The sequence below is a fragment of the Ostrea edulis genome, chromosome 2, assembly GCF_947568905.1.
Source record: "Ostrea edulis chromosome 2, xbOstEdul1.1, whole genome shotgun sequence".
Classification (NCBI taxonomy): domain Eukaryota; kingdom Metazoa; phylum Mollusca; class Bivalvia; order Ostreida; family Ostreidae; genus Ostrea; species Ostrea edulis.
This window is the reverse complement of record NC_079165.1, coordinates 37,852,487-37,874,828: the sequence shown is the minus strand read 5'-3', so window position 1 is coordinate 37,874,828 and position 22,342 is coordinate 37,852,487. Positions and strand designations below refer to the sequence as shown.

General features: G+C 34.0%; 1 protein-coding gene across 1 annotated transcript; it reads right to left on the bottom strand.

Moving 5' to 3' along the window:
• Positions 1-554: 554 nt before the first annotated feature.
• LOC125679133 (uncharacterized) lies at positions 555-21,254 on the bottom strand. The gene is made up of 6 exons (XM_056153923.1): positions 21,075-21,254; positions 17,458-17,526; positions 17,300-17,353; positions 16,683-16,748; positions 831-893; positions 555-751 (listed from the first exon to the last, which is right to left on the bottom strand). The coding sequence occupies exons 1-6, from the start codon at positions 21,093-21,095 to the stop codon at positions 659-661; spliced, it is 366 nt and encodes a 121-aa protein (XP_056009898.1). The 5' UTR covers positions 21,096-21,254; the 3' UTR covers positions 555-658.
• Between the last annotated feature and the right edge of the window lie 1,088 nt (positions 21,255-22,342).

The following is a 22,342-nucleotide window of genomic DNA, read 5'->3' as shown; positions in this document are numbered from 1 at the left end:
AAAAAGATCAAGTGCTACCCCCCCCCCCCCTTCTCAAATTCCTGGATCCGCCTATGTACTCATTACTGCATAGGTCAATTGTGTCAGATAATTGTATTCTGAAATCTTACGTACATCATTCAAAAGTTTAAATTGTTCTTTATAAAATGTGACATCTATTAGACATTTTTATGCTTTCTTACAAAAATTAACTTGTTCGATTAATTGTGGTATTTGCTTTTTATCCACGCGAAGAAGTTCTGGTCTTTAAAGTTCTGGTTAGGTAAACATTTCAATGTCGTTTTCAAATTATTTTGGTTCCAGTCAGCACTAACTACACAGAACCAAATGTAAACAGTTAAATTATAAATTCGAATTCACTTCAGAGATTGTGGCAGAATTGGGGTCCGAAACCGCCGCCATTAAGAATTTAGAAAAACAGTATAAATTATGAAATTATGAAATACCAGAAATAAAACATCAAAGACAACTACGTGCACCGAGCAATCACATGAAAAACATTTAAAGTACATTGATGGTTTTTCTTTTATTAGAAAAAAATACTGGAGGGGAAAAAAGATTCTGACGATGATTTTCACTTATAAATTTTTTTAACAAGAGTCCAGATCCATCAGGGGCTCAGTGTTAACTTAAAAAAATGAAACACCAGCTCATCCACTTAGTTAGAACCAGTGCTGCAAGTAGGTTTTGTCCTCTTCTTTATTGTCTCAGCTGGGTTGTCTAATCTCTGTCTTTTGTGAGAGGGCCGTTTCTAAAAAGATCAATTTAGTAAATGGGCATGGTCTTTTACATAATTTCAAAAGTTTGCGTACTCTTATCCCAATACTTACGTTTTCTGCTTTAGGTTCCTTATGAGACTGAGCTGCCGCTGATTCACTCCCCTTCTTTGACATCTGTTTATAACACACACACATATAAATACAGTCATTGTTAATATATTCAGTTTCATTGAAAATTGATAGTATACACTTATAAATTATGTGATAAACTTGAAAGTGTACTTAGTGATTTGAAAAAAAAACCCCACGTAACAGGAGGCCCATGGGCGACATTGCTCACCTGAGTCACCTTGAGTCATATTTAAAGATTTTCCTACATATTCCCATGTAAAAGTTTGATCCCTATTGTGGCCCCACCCTACCCCCAGGCACCATGATTTTTACAAACTTGAATCTACACTATGTAACGATGCTTTCATGTAAATAAAAAAAAATCTGGCCCAGTGGTTTTAAGAAGATTTTAAAAGATTGTCCTTATATGATTGTATTCAAAACTTTGATCCCCTATTGTGGCCCCACTCTACTCCCAGGGACCATGATTTTATAAACTTGAATTTCCAATATATCAGAGAGCTTTCACGTAAATATAAACTTTTGTGGACCAGTGGTTATTGAGAAGATTTTAAAAGATGTTCCCTATATATTTGTATGTAAAACTTTGATCCCCTATTGTGGCCCCATCCTACCCCGGGTGCCACTGTTTAAACAAACTTGAATCTGCACTATGTCAAGAAGCTTTCATGTAAATTTGTTCTTTCCAGGCCTAGTGGTTCTTGAGAAGAAGAGTTTTAAAAATGTCCCTATATATTTGAATGTAAATCTTTTATCCCCTATTGTGGCCCCATCCTACCCCCGGGGCCATGGTTTTAAGTAACTTGAATCTGCACTATATCAGGAAGCTTTCATATGAATTTCAGCTTATCTGGTCCAATGGTTCTTGAAAACAAGATATTTAGGTCACCTGAGTAAATTCAGGTGACCTTTTGCAATTGGTTGTCGTCCGTCGTGCGTTAACAATTTTAACTTCTTCTTGATAACAACTATTCCAATTCTTTTCAAATTTGATATGAAGCATCCTTGCGACAAGGGGGACATAAATTGTAAATTTCAGGACTCCTGCACCTCTGGGGCCCTAGGGGCGGGACAAAAACTGTCCAAAATTTACCAATTTTCTAAAATATTCTCTAGAACTGCACATGTTTAAGAAAAACTAAATGCATTATAACATGTAGAGAAGGAAGATTTTTAATAGAATAATAACTTCCATAATCCCCGGGGTAGGGTTTTGACCCCAGAGCAGGGCCAAACTTAGTATATAGTGTTTATGTGTAAAACATTAAATTAACATCTTCTTTAGTGCTTTTGATACTAAATTGAAAGTAAATGGATATTTAGAAGGAATAGTAGTCCTTACCAAAATTGTAAATTGCATGATCCTAGGGCTAAGGGTTTGATTTCAGGGTGGTGTCAAAATTATAAATTTAATGATTTGAAGGACTTATTTTAGTTTGCTGATACTGTATTTAAAATCTAAATGCATACTTAGTAATGACAAAAAAAAAGATGTACAAAAATGGTGAATTTCACACCCCAGGGTTTTGACTCTAGGATTGGTCCAAATTATTCATATCTTTTACATATATTATATTTGATGCACCTAATCCTGCACGTTAATCAAAATGCCGATGATGACGATGATGATGATGTGAAGCCTTTCATCAGTGTATACACTTTTGAGGGTAGTGAAGTTTTAAGAACACATCTTGTTTTATGTTATTGTTGAACATTAGAATTTAACTTAGATATTCAGAACAGAATTGTTTTTTTTTTTTAGATTTCGTAGCATTTGGGAGTAGTGATACTTTTTCATTAGTACCCAGGTGACCGATAATGCCTGTTGGACTCTTGTTAAATGACCCCACCCTATTTATGTGATTATCTCCCCTTTAAAGGGGGCATAACCCTTCATTTGGAATAAACTGGAATCCCCTTCACCCAAGGATGCTCTGTACCAAGATTGGTTGAAATTGGCCCATGCAGTGGTTCTGGAGAAGAACATGAAAATGTGAAAAGTTTACGCCTATGACGACGGACAACGGACAAATTTTGATCAGAAAAGCTCACTTGAGCCTTCGGATCATGTGAGCTAAAAACCGAACATGACATTTCACACAATTTGAAGTGCACTTTTCAGAATTTACTGGGGCTAGGGACACAAAACTAAATAATATTAATTTCATTGATAGATGACATCATGTACATTGTCGGGCATATTAAAAACAGCAGATGAATCTCTGCAATGAAGCTGAAGGTAATAACATGCCACAAAATTGATTCCCCATAATTCATCACTCCTACTTTTTTATATCCTCATTCTCCCACCCCTATATCATTTAGCCAAAAACAATGTTTTCTGGGGAAATTCCTACCCATATAGTAAGTCCAACTGGCAACGGAGATAATTTTCAATGACTCCATTTACATGAATTCATCATACGTATAATATACAGCGTATATCTTACAATTTATGTGTAGAAAAACCTTCTATGGTAATATTCTATACAGTTGGGATGATGTGCATTATGCATATATAGAATATCTTTATAGAAATTGCTCCAATGGATTCTATGTAGTAAACATTTCAAAGATATCCTAGTTTCAGGGGGGGGGGGGGGGGGGGGGGGGTGTCACCGGTATAAACTTTGAATACCTAGATTGAATAAATGTATATATGTAATCCTGAAAACATGGTACAAGAAAAAAAAAAACACGTTCATATTCTACGTATCTGTTTCATATTGAGGAATATAGTTTGGCGAAAAATGTCACGGGGAGACATGTTTTCTTGGGAGGTGGCTATATCTATAGCAGTAGTATTACATGCAGTAGTTACTTACGGATTCTCGTATAGATGTCAGCATTGCTGAAACATTTTGCTCTATATAATTGGACCACATGGGCAGATCCTAAAAGATTAAACCATCTGTTACTTAACATGTATAGAACATATTTTTTTAGAACATACATTTTTATTTTCCAATCAAGGGCCCTCAAGGGGCAGCATGAAAATACATACAAATAATGTACATATAAGTATGTACCCCTACCCCTGGGATCATTAAATTTACAATTTTGGTAAGGGACTATCTGCTCTTACTAAATATCCATTTAACTTCAATATATTACCATTAGCACTGAAGAAGATGTTACTTATATATATGTATATGCATAAAATTAGGATAGATCAAACCATCAAAATAAAAGAAGAAAAAAAGAATTAGACAACAACAGACCTTTGGATGACTTTTGCCATGCTCGCCACTAGAGGCGCCTGGCCGTGGGTGAATCTGAGGACTGCGTCTATGAGTGTACACACAACAAATATCAATAGAATAGTTAAATCTAATTCAGTTTCCTACTTCCTATCGACATAACTATTTCGTTCCGATTTCCATAATGATCATGATCCACCCCCAAACTAATTATCTTACAGCATACACAGATGTATATACACGTACCTGTATTGTACATGAATCTATATAATTTACCTTCGTTCGTCGAGGTCGAGTTTTTCGACGCCTTTTACAATTCTGTGTGGCAACCTACAGGATATAGAAATAACATTGAAATTTCAATATTTTATGAAACTCTATAAAAAAAAATTACAACCTTCCTTCAACATAATTATTGTAGTAAATGATCGAACCTCGTCTGGCGGACAGTGACAGGTTCTGAAAAGCCGATGTGGCCTTCTTCGATAGCTGCGTCATCAGATTTCTGAAAAGGGAAAACATTATTCAGTACACATTAATGTGTTTAAATCATGGACTTGGGAAATAGGTCGTGATCAAAACCGAGACTTTCGGTAAAATTTTACTCCTGGGTGTGTGATGCTCAAAGGTATTTCATTAATTTATCACGGGAGTGAACTGTTATAGACATTTATGAATCAAGACTGGTTATTAATTGTCTACAGGTATTCCAAAGACAAATTAACCTTGAATATTTTGGTTTAAAACATAACAAAAAGGAAATTTCTTAGCGATATATATCTTTCACATTGTGGAATATTTACCCTCTTGTTTCCTGAATTCGTCATCTTTGTGGAAGATATTTCCCCAATATATACAAGTATCGCCACACCGTAAAATGCGTTTGTTTCCTCCGAATGGATGCGTTGGAAACTAGCTGTAACTCTGCAACGTCATAATTGATAACGGTCATTATGTAAACGTCATAATCCATCACATCAGCCAATAGGAATGTTTCCCAACACATGCAAATAGACGTTATAAAATATTTTCCTGATTTGATAAACAAAATTTTAAAAAATTTCGCGCTTCGTGAAAACTATAACTATGTGAAAGGTTTCGCCGTTCTTGCACTGTTCTTGAACACCTCTTGTTGTGTAAATACACAAAAGAATATACAACTTTAACACGAGATCTTTTCCTTATATAAAGTTACACACTACTATGATCGGACTAAATCAAATAAATTATCCACCGAACAAACTTTTCAAAATCTGTTAGATTTATTAAGACACCACAGAGTCGTCCATTTCTGCTTCATACTTAGATATTTTATTGAAAGTAGATCTATACTAAAGGGACTGATTCACGATTTCCCCCAAAATTTTGTTTTTCACTTTTAATAATCAAAATCTATTGTCTAATGATTTACTGTGTTTAAAAGATTTCACATCAGAATTAAGGTTATACATCATCACAGAACCTCATGTTAGAGAGTTTATTATTTGTTTTGTAATAAAGATTGCGGCATGTTATTGTTTACGAAATTTTCAAAAGAAATGGATATCCATCTAAGTTTATATCTTTCACATTTCAAGCATTCTTTGGGTAAAATGTGTCATCTAAAAGTTAAAATTTGTGACTATGCAAAATTATTATGCTTTATATTACAAAATTAACATTTCACTGGTTTGTTGAAAAGACTCGAGTCTTTGTTTACATTACGCAGATCTTTAAGTACTTTTACACCCTAAAGAATAAATAACAGCCATTTATAAAATAATCAGGCAATTTCCATACACCAAAGTCACAATGAAGACTCTTGATGATCGTCTTAAAACATATTTAGTAAGATATTTAAAGAAAAACTAACATATAACGATAGATCGGCGAATATCAATATCGGACATCGCGGGGACATATGTCCCGGACTACATTTACACCCACCCCACTCCCGATGAACTTTTTTTTAAAAATGAAAATCTCTATCAAAGTACATTGAACATAAATGACGTCTCGGTCAAATGTAATTAACTCGGGATTTTAAAAATAAATTATTCGATGGTTTGTATTTTTGCTTCTATTAATTATGTAATGAATTAATTCCAATTTGTTAATCACCGACAATGCTCCAATTTCTATATTGGATCAAGTCATATGCATATTAACACAATATGATGGAAGTAATTATGTTAAACAGCGTATTTGCCAGAGAGAGAGAGAGAGAGAGAGAGAGAGAGAGAGAGAGAGAGAGAGAGCACATCGGTAATTATTGAATATCCTATTACATGTAGTTGCACATGTATGTATTTCATTTACTGAATATATTAATTCGCATTCAAAACAGAATTGTCTGCAAGTACGCATTATTTAAACATAGAATTTAAGAATATTTTAATGAAGAAAGAAGACTAAAAGAAAAGATTTCAAAACCAGGTTTCTCAAAAACATCATACAGTGTATATATAGTGTTTGGTATCGTTGGAATGGCTCAAAATGCTGAAAAACAATACAAAGGTATGGGGGGGGGGGGGGGGGGATATTGACATTTTTTCTTTTCTTAAAATTCCACCTTATCATGATTTAGCCTGCGGCACATTTTCACATCTCCTGCAAGGCACCCTGGCCAGAACAAAGTTCATAGAAGCTGTGTGTATTCGTAAATAACACACACCGATGGTGTATGGGGGTGTATAAAACTCGTGCCGTGTACTGTAACATCCTCGGCGGACGAATATGCACGTACCTTCACGGTACTAGTCCGTTTGGTACATATACTACAAATTGTCCCTGACGTTAATGAATGCGCTGAGACAAGGCATATTTTTGGCATCACGGTACATTACTGTCGTGGGAGACAATAAACATTGGAATATATTGTCGCTGGTCGCGATAGATGGGAAGGAGGGGGGTTAAGATAACTATAAGTATCTCTGTAGAGAATATTTAGCTGTGGTTAAATGCTGAATTGTTTAATGCGAATGAATATTTCCAATACCAGATCGCATTATTGTTAATCTCATTATATGATTACATGTTTGACTTGTTTCATTTTATATATTGATAAATTTCAATTTAAAATATCTATAATATGAAAATATCATTATTTTAACAAACCACTATCTAGCGCTTTAAGTGTATGCATCTTTTGTTTTTACTTTCTTAGTAACATGCATGTTCAGGGACTAGTGCCATCTCTCTCTCTCTCTCTCTCTCTCTCTCTCTCTCTCTCTCTCTCTCTCTCTCGCACTCAATATCTTTTAAGTAACCAGTACGAAATTATTTGATCATTAAAGATATATGATGGCATTGATCAATAAGAAAGAAAAATATTGCATACATTTGAGCGGTCCTACTAAACAGAGTACGATAGAGTACTTTAGAGTACGCTAGTAAAATTTCATAATTTTTAAATGCAATTTAACTGCTGTTCGTAGATGTTCTTACTTTAGTTTAACCTAATAAATGTATATCTGGAATATATTGTGTTTGTTTTCATTATTGTAGGAATTATTGAAAGTTAAAGTTTACCGTTTGATTCCGATCCCGATCAAATTTAATACTTTTTCAAAACAAACTACTAATAATCGGGATCGGGATGCCGTAAATCTTCAATACATTTAATGTTTTCTGGTCAAAATATCGCTAAAATACCAAATACTTTTGACAAATATTGCACTTTTATTTTATAATCATCTTTATTTAAGTGGTATACATACAAATAAACAATTGAATTGCATTAAATATTGAAATTTTACTAGCGTACTCTAAAGTACTCTATCGTACTCTGTTTAGTAGTACACTACATTTGAGTATATAATCTAGATAAGATTTGTAAGAATATAATATGTAGATAAATAAAAATCCAAACTTACATGTAGTTCAAGAAGTTTCATTCCTACATGTAGATCAGTACCTGATGCTACATGTACATCTAACAATGGTGAGGGTTTGTGTCGGTACATATTGTAGGAGTCATGTAACAACTATATCTACATATATACAGGTTTCACACCTCCAGTTTACAATCCTTTGAATTGGAGATCAGATCTCCGTAAGAAAACAAAAATAAACACCTGTTGATCTGACAAATTTTGAAAACACAAAAATAGACGTACAAATATTCCGGTTCTAATGATATTAGTCTTTGATTATTATTAAGAAATAAAACCCACATGAAATGTGCGTAAATATATGCATTTCATGTTTCTAAAAGTGTGATTATGACCGGAACTAAACTTACGCGGACCGGAACTTAAATGATAACCCGGAACGAAAATATAGGTATTTAGCGTTCCTAAATCATGCGACACCGGACGACAATATGTACCGTCACACACACTTTGAATAAGATCATTTCGATTTGCTGACCAATCAACAAAGAGGGGAATAGTATTTAACGTTTCCAAGATTATCCACAAGTTGTGCAACTCGGTTTTATATCAATATTTTCTCGTAATTACGAGAAAATTTTCTCATAATTACGAGATCTTTTCTCGTAATTACGAGATAATCATCTCGTAATTACGAGATCTTTTCTCGTAATAACGAGATCTTTTCTCGTATTTACGAGATAATGGAATGTGAATGAATTTTTTTTTACATGAATACTAATAGGCTTTCGTAGATCTATCATGATATCTAAGAATGGTTGTTTCCTTGACGCTCTGTCTTATTTTCATTTATTCACACCGAACGCTTTGATGTGTCAGATAGATGTTGAAATAAATAACAGTTGAATACGATTCTTTGTAGAAAAATTAAAAGATTCATATGAAGAACCACGATGGAATTTGACAACGGAGAGGAAACAGCCATCTGAGTTAATTTTGGGTCATCAGGACGGTCTCCGTCAATCAACGCACACACTGAGTTACCGCTAGAGGTGAGGTATTGACGAGTTTATCGAGTATATGTATAACAATACATACGGACTGAAAACAGCTACTCAAGTCTCACTTCTGTAAACACATTAGCGGTAAGTATAAATGTAAAAATGAATTTTATTTATTCTGCAAAGTGTATATATATATATATGAATTTTATCAGAAACCCTATCAAAAATTCATTGTATTAACGTATTTCGCTGCCCTTTAGAGGTCGACTTTGAAGTCGTTCATCTCCGACAGATTGAGAAAATACGGGAAATTGCATTGTTTAGGCCTAGATCTACCCAAAGTAAGTCTTCAAATATCAGAAAATGCAATAATTTGCGGCTTTTAACTCTGTGACAATTTCTACTAAATGAAAACTTACCCTTGCATGCAAAGTTGTCACTAATAGTAAATCCAACACAAGAAAATATGTAATCAAGTGCATATTGACAAATCGCGATCCACATGTCAATGTGACTGACGTCATGTGGTAAAATGTGACGTATGGTTTTTTGTTTTGTTTTAATCTATTTTAAAATTTATTCGATCATCATACACTGATATTTACAACAGTGATTAGCGTACAAGTATACAGGCGCGGATTTTTTTTCCGGGGGGGGGGGGGGGGGGGGGGCGAACCTTTTCACAAAATCGAACCCGTGATATAAATCTTGCAAAAAAAGAAATAAGTGGTTTGATAAAGATTTACACAGAATGAGAACAAACTTAATCTCACTTGGAAAACTATATGCTAAATTCCCTAGAGATCCATTCATAAAAGGTAGATACTATAGAAATTACAGATTGTATAACAAATCCAGGAAAACTAAATATAAACTATTTATGAACTCAATGCTACATAAACTTGATATGATGAAATCTAACAACCCTAAACATTACTGGAAACTGGTAAATGATATCAAGGGATCAACAAAAACTGGGAACTCTTCATGCTCACAAATTGATTCTGAGACTTGGGTCAACCATTTTAGAAATTTGCACTCTAATACTGATAACACATTTCAGAATAGACTTAATGAGCTAGAACATATTCTACAGGGAAAAGAAAAGAAAGCCATTTTTAATGAACTTGATTTTGAAATTAAAGATAAAGAAATAATAAATGCACTTGCAAAGCTCAAGTTAGGTAAAGCAGTTGGGCTTGATCTAATTTCAAATGAAATGCTAAAATGTAGTCAAAATTACTTAATCCCATGTTTGAGAAAACTATTCAATACCTGTTTTAAAAATGGGGTTTACCCAAAGATATGGGCCGATGGCTATATCTCTCCAATTTATAAATCCGATGACCCCAACGACCCAGCAAACTACAGAGGCATAACTATAACAAGTTGCATTGGTAAATTATTTAACTCTATACTTAATAACAGATTAGATTTGTACTTGTGGAAGAATAATCTAATTCATAATTCCCAAATAGGATTTAAAAACATGCACAAACTGCCGATCATGTCTTTATCTTAAAAACCTTGATAGATAAATATTGCAATACCAAAGAAGGTATAGGCTTTATACATGTTCCATTGACTTTCGTAAGGCTTTTGATAGTGTAATACACACTGGTTTGAAACTAAAACTGTTGAATATGAATATTGGCAGTTATTTTTACAACATTATCAAGGATAATATGTACAGGAATTCTAAAGCACGTGTTAGAATCGGAGATAGTCTTACTGATCCATTTTTGATTAACCTTGGTGTAAGACAGGGGGACAATTTAAGTCCCTCTCTGTTCAAAATCTTCATTAATGACTTTCCATTATATCTCGAAAAATGTATAGATACTGTATCACTTCAAAAAGAAAATTTAAATTGTTTAATGTATGCAGACGATATAGTAATAATGTCAACATCAGCAGAGCGTTTACAACAGAGAATAGATATTTTAGAAACATACTGTAATGATTGGTGTTTGAATGTCAATGTTAAGAAAACAAAAGTTATTGTCTTTAACAAGGCTGGGAGAATACTGCAGTGTAAATTTAAATTTCAGAACAAACATATTAAATGTACACCTTATTATAAATACTTGGGTACCTTTTTTTCTGCATCTGGCAGTTTTAGTACCGCTAAATCTGAACCTCAAAGGATTTTATAAATTGAAAAAAGACTTTTTATGTTTAGCACCAGGAATTAAAACAAGTACTCATCTCTTTGACCACACAATAAAACCAATTTTATTATATAATTCTGAAATAAATATGGGGTGGATACATAGGTTCATGGAATAAATTAAAATCACCATTTGATCCAGACAAACTTTTTAAATCACTTCACTGTGAGAAGCTTCATAATAAATATTCTAAATGTATTCTGGGTGTACATAAGAAAAGTACAAATTTTGCTGTACTATCAGAATTGGGGAGATTTCCTCTACATGATATTTTGAAATCAATCATTTGTTATTGGTACAGGCTTGAAAACCAAAATGAATTTAAACTACTTAAGGATGCTTATCTATGTAGTAAACCTTTACATTTAAACAGCAAACTGTCATGGTACTCACTAGAAGAAAAGGCTTTAGAATATATTAAGATTGGATATCCGTTAAGAGATTTTAGTCAGTATAGATTTAAGAAAATTGTAAAGAAATTACTCTTTGATAAATACACTGAAACCTGGTACAATAATCGAAATAAATTAATTGATGGGAAACTGTGCACTTATTTTAAGCTTAAGGAGCACTTTGGTTTAATTGATATTAGACGATCTATTTGTAGGTTACGGATATCAGCTCATAAATTAATGATTGAAGTTGGTAGATATTCTGGTATTACTAGGAAAAAACGAATATGTAACAAATGCAACTCCGGTTTATTAGGTGATGAGATCCATTTTTTGATTAAATGGGAAAAGTTTGCTGATGAAAGAAAATCTTTTTGTGGTGCTATAGAAAAAAACAGTTAAAAAGTTTACCAAACTCAATGATGAACAAAAAATTCATTTACATACTATGTTCTGAAGAGCCATCCATTTTAAATATAACTGGAAAATTTATTTTGAACAATATATGACACTGTATTTGTATATAACTATGTGTTATGTAATCACTTCTTTCTTTACTTGTATATGTATATGTTCATGTACATTATTTGTATGTATTTTCATGCTGCCCCTTGAGGGCCCTTGATTGGAAATAAATATAGTTAGTTATAACTCATTTTTCTTATAAATCGTTATATTGTAAATTTTTTTATCTTTGCAAATTCCAGGGGGGGGGGTGGGGGGTTCCGGACCCCCCCACCCCCACCCCTCTAGATCTGCTCATGAGTATAGATGCTAATACTGACAACGAGAAAACAGTATGTGTATCAAACCGAAGTATCTTATTGTACACGTTGACTTTCTATTCCATAGAAGGCTGAAAACAATGCTGCGATGTAAATTTAGAGAGAGATAAAAATAGTTTCGGCTTCTGGTTGTCAAGGGTGTGTGTCCCCATACCAAATCAGATTATACAAAAATAACCTGCGTTCCTCAATTGGAATTTGACCAATCAGAGACAAGAATACCATAAGAATTAATATTATATATATATATAATAACTGGCAATGTAAACAGTTAAATAATACATTCGAACCCACGTCGGAGATTGTGGCAAAAACCGCCGCCATTAAGAATTTTGAAAAACAGTATTTATGAAATTATGAAATACCAGAAATAAAACATCAAAGACAACTACGTGCACCGAGCAATCACGTGAAAAACATTTAAAGTACATTGATGGTTTTTCTTTTATTAGAAAAAAATACTGGAGGGGAAAAAAGATTCTGACGATGATTTTCACTTATAAATTTTTTTAACAAGAGTTCAGATCCATCAGGGGCTCAGTGTTAACTTAGAAAAATGAAGCACCAGCTCATCCACTAAGTTAGAACCAGTGCTGCAAGCAGGTTTTGTCCTCTTCAATGTTGTTTCATCCGCGTTGTTGAATCTCCTTCTTTTGCGAGAGGGCCGTTTCTAAAAAGATCAATTTAGTAAATAGGCATGGTCTTTTACATCAATTTCAAAAGTTTGCGTATTCTTATCCCAATACTTACGTTTTCTGCTTTAGGTTCCTTATGAGACTGAGCTGCTGCTGATTCAGTCCCCTTCTTTGACATCTGTTTATAACACACACACATATAAATACAGTCATTGTAAATATATTCAGTTTAACTGAAATTTTAATAGTATACACATATAAATTATGTGATAAATTTGAAAGTGTACTTAGTGATTTGGAAAAAAAAACCCACCACGTAACAAGAGGCCTATGTGCGACATTGCTCACCTGAGTCACCTTGGCCCATATTTAAAGATTTTCCTACATATTCGCATGTAAAAGTTTGATCCATATTGTGGCCCCACCCTACCCCCACATCGTCGCAAACCACGGTTTTGAGTCCACTCACGCTCGATGGAGAGAATCGAATAGAAGCACCCGTGGGTAACCGACGATGCCTACCCCCAGGCACCATGATTTTTACAAACTTGAATCTACACTATGTATAACGATCCTTTCATGTAAATAAAAAAAAATTCTGGCCCAGTGGTTCTAAGAAGCTTGAATTTGCACTATGTCAGAGAGCTTTCACGTAAATATAAACTATTCTGGACCAGTGGTTATTGAGAAGAAGATTTTAAAAGATGTTCCCTATATATTTGTATGTAAAACTTTGATCCCCTATTGTGGCCCCATCCTACCCCGGGTGCCACTGTTTTAACAAACTTGAATCTGCACTATGTCAAGAAGCTTTCATGTAAATTTGTTCTTTCCAGGCCTAGTTCTTGAGAAAAAGAGTTTTAAAAATGTCCCTATATATTTGCATGTAAATCTTTTATCCCCTATTGTGGCCCCATCCTACCCCCGGGGGCCATGGTTTTCAGTAACTTGAATCTGCACCATGTCAGGAAGCTTTCATATGAATTTCATCTTATCTCCGTCGTGCGTTAACAATTTTAACTTCTTCCTGATAACTAGTATTCCAATTCTTTTCAAATTTGATATGAAGCATCCTTGGGACAAGGGGGTATAAATTGTAAATTGCAGGACTCCTGCACCTCTGGGGCCCTAGGGGCGGGACAAAAACTATCCAAAATTGACCAATTTTAAAAAATATTCTCTAGAACTGCATATGTTTAAGAAAAACTAAATGCATAACGATGTAGAGAATGAAGATTTTTACTAGAATAATAAATTTCATGATCCCCGGGGTAGGGGTTTTGACTCCAGAGCAGGGCCAAACTTAGGAAATACTGTTTATGTGTAAAACATTGAATTAACATCTTCTTTAGTGCTTTTGATTCTAAATTGAAACTAAATGGATATTCAGAAGGAGTAGGTAGTCCTTTACCAAAATTGTAAATTGCACGATCCTAGGGCTAAGGGTTTGGTTTCAGGGTGGTGTCAAAATTATAATTTAATGATTTGAAGGACTTATTTAAGTTTGCTGATACTGTATTTAAAATCTAAATGCATACTTAGGAATGGCAGAAAAAGATGTACAAATGGTGAATTTCACAACCCAGGGTTTTGACTCTAGGATTGGTCCAAATTAGTCGAATCTTTTAATGTTAATACACATATTATATTTTGTAAAGCCTTTCATCAGTGTATACACTTTTGAGGGCAGTGAAGTTTTTAAGAACACATCTTGTGTTATACTGTTGCTGAATATTAGAGTTTAGCTTGTTAAAAACAGCAGATGAATCTCTGCAGTGAAGCTGAAGGTAATAACATGCCACAGAATTGATTCCCCATAATTCATCACTCCTACTTTTTTATATCCTCATTCTCCCACCCCTATGCCATTTAGCCAAAACAATGTTTTCTGGGGAAATTCCTACCCATATAGTCAGTCCAACTGGCCACGGAGATGATTATGCAAATTCTCTGATTCGCTTAAATTGAATGATCCAATTTACATGAATCCATGATATGTACAAGTAAAGCTTTTTTAAAAAGCTTGCCGTCTTTAGCAGCAACTCTATAGAGCGAAGTTGAATTATGTCCCTTGTCTTCATTATTGAATTGAGCTAAAATAAATAATCTCACGGACATCATGCCTACAAAGCTGTGTCCTGACTCCCATTGTAAAAGTTTGTATTTATGAAGGGTATATGTACTGGAAATCAAAATCACTGTTCCCTGTATTAGCACTGATTAAAGCCTCTGTATCAAATGAAATTGAGATTTTCAGTGTGTATATCAAAATATTTTTTTTAAAACAAAGTTATGAAACAAAACAAACTAAAAAGATTTAAATTGCTCAAAGTTGCATGAAAATTATTCTTGCATATTGTACAGTACAACTGCTTTAGAAATGAACCAGGATAAAGACCTGAGAATATTGTAATAGTTTTGCCAAAAATTATATCATAAAATACATATCAGAAATCAAGAGTGAATTCATCAAAATTCTAAGTTAAATTGAATAAAAATTCTTGTGATTCAACGTTACTTCACAGACATAAATACCATTGTGTCTCTGACTTAAATCATGAAAAAACGTCACTCTATGATATGTAAGAAAAAATATGAAACAATCACACATAATTAACTATACTTCTGGAAGTCCCTGAAAATGCATAAATTAGACTCGTTTACCTAAATTGTAATAACAGGAGGATGGATTATTCTTTTGCATGCTTTAAAAAAACAGTGATCCTCATTTTGAAGTCAAGCCTTATTTATTCTTATGCAATTCTTAGCTTAAGGTATCATTAAAACTGTTTTGTAAGGATTAGCCCTACCGAATAGACAATTCCCAAAACACAAGCAATAAAAAAAAAACAAAAAAACAAAAAACGGCGAGTTTTTCTGTTTGTATGCAAAAATGAAAACATTGCTGTAAATGAAGTAACCATAGAAATGCTTTGTATTAGTTGCTTTTAAAAAAGTAACGTGTCAATTTCATGAATTGCATTTTTCTTTTGTTCGTTTTGTCGATTTTTTTAAGATTGAAAATCTTGAAAAATTGTTAAGTCGTACGAAAATTAGAACACCAGAAAATTATCTCCCTTGCCTTGAAGAGCATTTCAACCAATGAAATAATTGAAAAATTTTCACTTCATGCACTTTCTACCAATGAAAAAAGAGAGGAAGTGCAAAGTCCGAAGACTGTAAAACACTTCAACTCTGTATATCGTCTTCCAAGGAAGACGGTAATAAGATATACAGCGTACATGTATATGTTACAATTCATGTGTAGAAAACCTTCTATCCTTCTATGGTCATATTCTATACAGTTGGGGAGATGTTTATTATGCATGTGTAAAGAATCTTTATAGAAATTTCTCCAATGGATTCTATATAGTAAACATTTCAAAGAAGAAGATATCCCAGTGTTTTGTTTGTGTGTGTGTGTGTGGGGGGGGGGGGGGGTCACCGGTATAAACTTTGAATACCTAGATTGAATAAATGTATATACTATGTAATCCTGAAGACAAGGTAAAAGTAAACAACAAAAAAAAAAACATGTTCATATCTACGCATCTGCTCCACATGGAGGAATATAGTTTGGCGAAAATGTCACGGGGAGACATCTTTTCTTGAGAGGGGGTTACATGTATATCTATAGCGGTAGTATTACATGCAGTAGTTACTTACGGATTCTCGTATAGATGCCAGCATTGCTGAGACATTTTGCTTTATAATGGACCACATGGGCAGATCCTAAAAGATTGAACCGTCTGTGACTTAACATATATATGCATAAAACTAGGATAGATCAAATCATCAAAATAAAAGAATAAAGAATTAGAAAACGACAGACCTTTGGATGACTTTTGCTATGCTCGCCACTAGAGGCGCCTGTCCGTCGGCGAATCTGAGACTGCGTCTATGAGTGTATACACAACAAATATCAATAGAATAGTTAAATCTAATCCAGTTTCCTACTTCCTATCAACATAACTATTTCGTTCCAATTTCCATAATGATCATGATCCACCCCAAACTAATTTTCTTACAGCATACACAGATGTACATACACGTCCCTGTATTGTACAAGAACAGGGTTTTATCCAGCATTTAGATGTTACTACCCATTTTATATTTAAGGGGAATATTTGAGAAATCCAGTCATGAGCTTCCAGGGGATGGGGATGAGGGACATCCATGGAATATAATATCCACAGATTATAACAGCCATATAAATTGATTGATTACTCATTTTATCTATATTGTAAGTCTGACAATTATATAAAATCACTTAGAATTTTAAAATTTTTTATTTTGGTTGAAAATTCTTCTACAATTTTGTTTCTACAAATGAAGGGTTTTATTTATCTGTGGAAGGGGAAATATCCATTTGTTGCCAAAGGGGAAAGGAACTTTTTACCGGTAGTCAAAACAATCTAGATAAATCCCAGATGAATCTATATAATTTACCTTCGTTCGTCGAGATCGAGTTTTTCGACGCCTTTTGCAATTTTGTGTGGCAACCTACATGATATAGAAATAACATAAAATTTCAATATTTTATGAAACTCTATAAAAAAAAAATTAAAACCTTCCTTCAACATAATTATTGTAGTAAATGATTGAACCTCGTCTGGCGACAGAGACAGGTTCTGAAAAGCCGATGTGGCCTCTTCGATAGATGCGTCTTCAGATTTCTGAAAAGGAAAAACATTCTTCAGTACACATTAATGTGTTTAAATCATGGACTTGGAAATAGGTCGTGATCAAAACCGAGACTTTCGGTAGTGAGAGAAAAAAGGAGTAAAATTTTACTCCTGGGTGTGTGATGCTCCAAAGGTATTTCATTAATTTATCACGGGAGTGAACCGTTATAGACAATTTATGAATCAAGACTGGTTATTCATTGTCTACAGGTATTCCAAAGACAAATTAACCTTGAGTATTTTGGTTAAAACATAAAAAAAGGAAATTTCTTAGCGATATATATCTTTCACATCGTGGAATACTAGTATTTACCCTCTTGTTTCCTGAATTCGTCATCTTTGTGGAAGATATTTCTCTAATATATACAAGTATCACACACCGTAAATGCGTTTGTTTCCTCCAAATGGATGCGTTGGAAACTAGCTGTAACTCTGCAACGTCATGATTGATAACGTCATAATCCATCATATCAGCCAATAGGAAATGTTTCCCCAACACATGCAAATAGACGTTATAAGATATTTTCCTAATCAGATAAACAAAATTTAAAAATCTTTAGCGCCTCGTGAAAACTATAACAGTGTGGAAGGTTTCGCCGTTCTTGCACTGTTCTTGAACACATCTTGTTGTGTAAATACACAAAAGAATATACAACTTTATACGACATCTTCTTATCGCAAGCTCTTTTACTATTTATTCGAAAAATAAGATATCTCTTTCACTTAGAGAGATATCTCTTTTACTTTAAGAGATATCTCTTTCACTTAAAGAGATATCTCTTTCACTCTGAGAGATATCTCTTAGTTTGAGAGATATCTCCTTCACTTAAAGAAATATCTCTCTAAAAATTCCTAGAGAGATATCTCTCAAAGTATAAGAGATATCTCTTTAATCGTAGAAAAAGAGATATCTCTCAAAGAGAAAGAGATATCTCTTTCCAATATTTTTATTAATTTGAATACTTAAGGAATTCTCACTAAAACGGAAGCCTGCCAAAGCAAATCTTATCATGATGGCTGGGGTGTTGCTAAAACGCGGAACGGAAGACGGAAAATATATTATGCAATTTAATGTTATGAGGAGGTCAACATTTTGCAAAATCAAAAGGCTTATTATGAACAAGGGATGCAGAAATTACAGAGAGAACAGGGAGTTATCCTCAAAATCTACCATTTCATATTGATATCTCATACTAATGCATTATGATGTAATTTTACACGGTGTATTTTGTGAATGAATGTACCAACAGGCGCTTGCTTAATAATTTGCATAGTAAGTTTTAATAAAAATATTAAGCAAGCGCCTGTTGGCACCGTCTTTTCCCCCGGCTTTGTCACTCCTCCCCCAGATTTTGACTGTATGTTGTTTCACAAATGAATAAAAAATAAATAAGATAACATACTGAAAAAGACTTGAATTATAATTGAACCCCTGTCAAATCATATTACTTTATTCTGGCTGGTATCGTAAGAAAAGACTTTATGAGCCCATCCCATGAATAAAAGGTACACCCCCCCCCCCCCCCCCCCCCCCCCGAAATCAACATTGTAAAGGATAAAATAATTTCTTGAACAATTTCCCCCAAACATAGCCTTTTTAAATCGAACGTGCTTTTAATTGAACTACATATGTTTAAGATAACTGAATTTGAATTTGAATTTAGTTCTACACCTGGTACAATATATATTTATGTATCACATCAAATTTTAAAGCGAATGAGCCCGGTGAAGAAAAAAAGTTTTGCCTCATTTGGGATGAATCTATGTGAAAGTTCGTACATTTACCGATATCCTGCGGATTATGTTGAAACTGAAGAGATACAGCGGGAAAGAAAGATTGAAACAAAACCAATGTTAACTAGGGTGAAGTTTACGACAAATAGTAAGAGGAATTAACAGCTTTTTTTTTTTTAATAATATATGAAATAGCTAAAAAGCTAACACAGAATTTATTCTTGAATGGAATTAAAAGTCATCTCATTATTGATCCAAATGTTAAGCTATACTAGTATTTAGTTTAAAAATTAACTGCCAGAAGTTCTCCCTATTTAGGATTGGAGTGCTGCGGTTACTAAGTCTCCTGTTAGTTAAAAAATAATAAACCAAACATAAGATGTTTAATTTGTTTACTAAATAAGATCATGAATTATTATTTATTGTTTTATACATATCACACTCCCTGTTGTAAGTACACACACACACAGTATTATGTGTAAATACATGTACATGTGCGTTAATGACGTTTTACCACGGGGGGGGGGGGGGTATAAACCACGTGTGTTCTTTTCATTCTCCACCCATAGGTGTCACTGCTCGCTAATACCTTTGTCAAAGCCGAATTTTCAAAATTCTTGTAAAATGCCTTGTAAATTCTTATTATAACGTTTAACTAAATTAGCTTACTCAATTTATGATGCAAAATTTTAAGATAAAGTTGTTTTATCGCTTGTAAACAATTCCCAAATTGTTGATTGTAATCAAAGTGAATCCCCCCCCCACACTTATTTTTACCGTTATCTTATCTACATTTATCATTTACAGGGTTCGAAATTAACTTTTTCAAGCACTAGTCCGTATGGACTAGTCACTATTGTTGTTCACTAGTCCGCAAAGCATTTCACTAGTCCGTCCAGTATATCATTAAATGATCATTTTATTCAATAGTATTTAATGAAACCAAACACATCACAGTTGCAAGCAATTCATTTTCTGACACCTTCAGAAGAAAAAGACCACCATACTTTATTTTGCATTCAAGATCTTCAGAAGCATACAGTAACCTCCGAGTTAATCCTTTTATAAACGTCCATAAGTGCGTTCGAGATCGACGTTCCCATTGTTTTCGTGCTCAGTTCTTACAGTCACAGGAGTTCAAAATTTTATCAATAAAGTCAATAAAATTCACTCGATTTACCAAGCCATGAGCTATAGTGTTACAAACTCCTGTGTTTGAGTCGTGAATGACGAGAACATGTGCGCACAAACGTGCTTGTTCTTAGATCACACTACTTGCAGTTCTTGTACCTCGAATCCGTTCTCGTGATGCGTACTCGGAGTTCGGAATCGGCAGGAATTTGTGCTCGTTCGAAGAATGGCGGTCTTGAACGCACTCCATTTGTTTGAAAGATCAGGATGTCATAGTCACGCAGACACTTAATCATGCAGGTAATCGACCATAAGTTCAAACATCTAAGAGACTCAGACAAATCTTGCTAAAATCTTAACGAATTCAAGATTGATTTCCGGATTTTCACTAGTCCGTACGGACTAGTGCTATAGAGAGTTTACTAGTCCGACACGTGTTTTACTAGTCTCGGACTTACGGACATGAGGTAATTTCGAACCCTGATTTTAATTCTTAAATTCCGTTCCATTTTCCGTTCCGCGTTTTAGCAAAACCCTGATGGCTGCAATCCCGTGGGAAGATTTTGCTTTTACCGCATGTGAAATGTTTACAGGTAACAAGAAACAAAGACAATAAATTGATGATATATGCAAGCTAGACTAGATTTTGCCTCTCGGCAACTTGACAATGTTACCCCAACCACCTCTTCAACCATGTCCCTGTCCCGGGTTTAAATCACAACTCTGTTTACGTCAGCCTGCTTTCTCTTAACTGGTCCCCTATTGTGACAGCTCCCAAGACCAGTTAACGTAAACCCGGGACAGGGGACATGTTGAAAATGGATTAAAAGCAAGTAAGAGTTGATTTCCTTGTGACAGTTTTGTGCATAACTGCTAAATGTTTGGAAAAAAAGTTGTCTATTGCGTAAATCCAGGTACATCTGAGTCGAAACGTCGGTCGAAGCATAAACCGTCACCGACTCCGGCATTTACACGTTTTCCAGAATCAAAATATGAATGCTTGCGAAGAGAAGTCGATGAAGGCTATGCCTCTCGACTTCTCTAAAGAGAATAGCCTTGAGATATATCTCTCAAAGAGAAAGAGATATCTCCCAAGCGTAAAGAGATATCTCATTTGTTTAAAGAGATATCTTTTGGTTAAAGAGATATCTCCCTAGCGTAAAAAGATATCTCTCTAAGTTAGAGAAAAAAATGTTCTGAAACTGGTGTCCGTTGGATTGCGAACAGATACATTACCGATTTTTAAACCTCTACAAAAAAAAATCTGACAGCATTCTTTTCAATTTTTCATATCAATGTAAATAGCATATTTATTAGATATAAGAATAAGCTTAAACTTTTTGCATCATGAAAAAGGGATATGATAAATAATCCAGATTAAAGACTAAAAATCAGCATTTGGACGCGCGGTTTGCAACAGATACGTTACCGCCTATCCAGCTTCAGAAGAAGGGTACAACAAAATTGATGACATGAAGTTGTTTGATTATGCAGGTATATGTATTTTACACCGACTCTATTCGATATGATGGATAATGAATGATTTTTTAAAGGAAAACATGATTAATCAACAGATACGTTACCATCGTTCGTTTCATGGCTGTAATACGGATATTTAGAGTTCGTTTTCATTCTGAACTTCAACTTAGTTACAATATGCTGTATCCGGTTCAACAAATGATGATGTAAACATGATTTTAAAACTTTGTAACTCAGCAGACGGACAGATGGTAAATATAGAATTTTCATTAATTTTCTGAAAATTCATCTTTGTAAAAGCAATGAGTATGACAAATTTTGCTTTTTATCTTTATTATGAATATTGTTAATATGATTACGGTGTGACCGTTGGGGCGAGCGCAGCATATCTGAATACATTTTCAAAAAATTTATATTGAAAACAAGGAAAACTGATTTGGTTCACTGTCAACTGTCTTGCTCT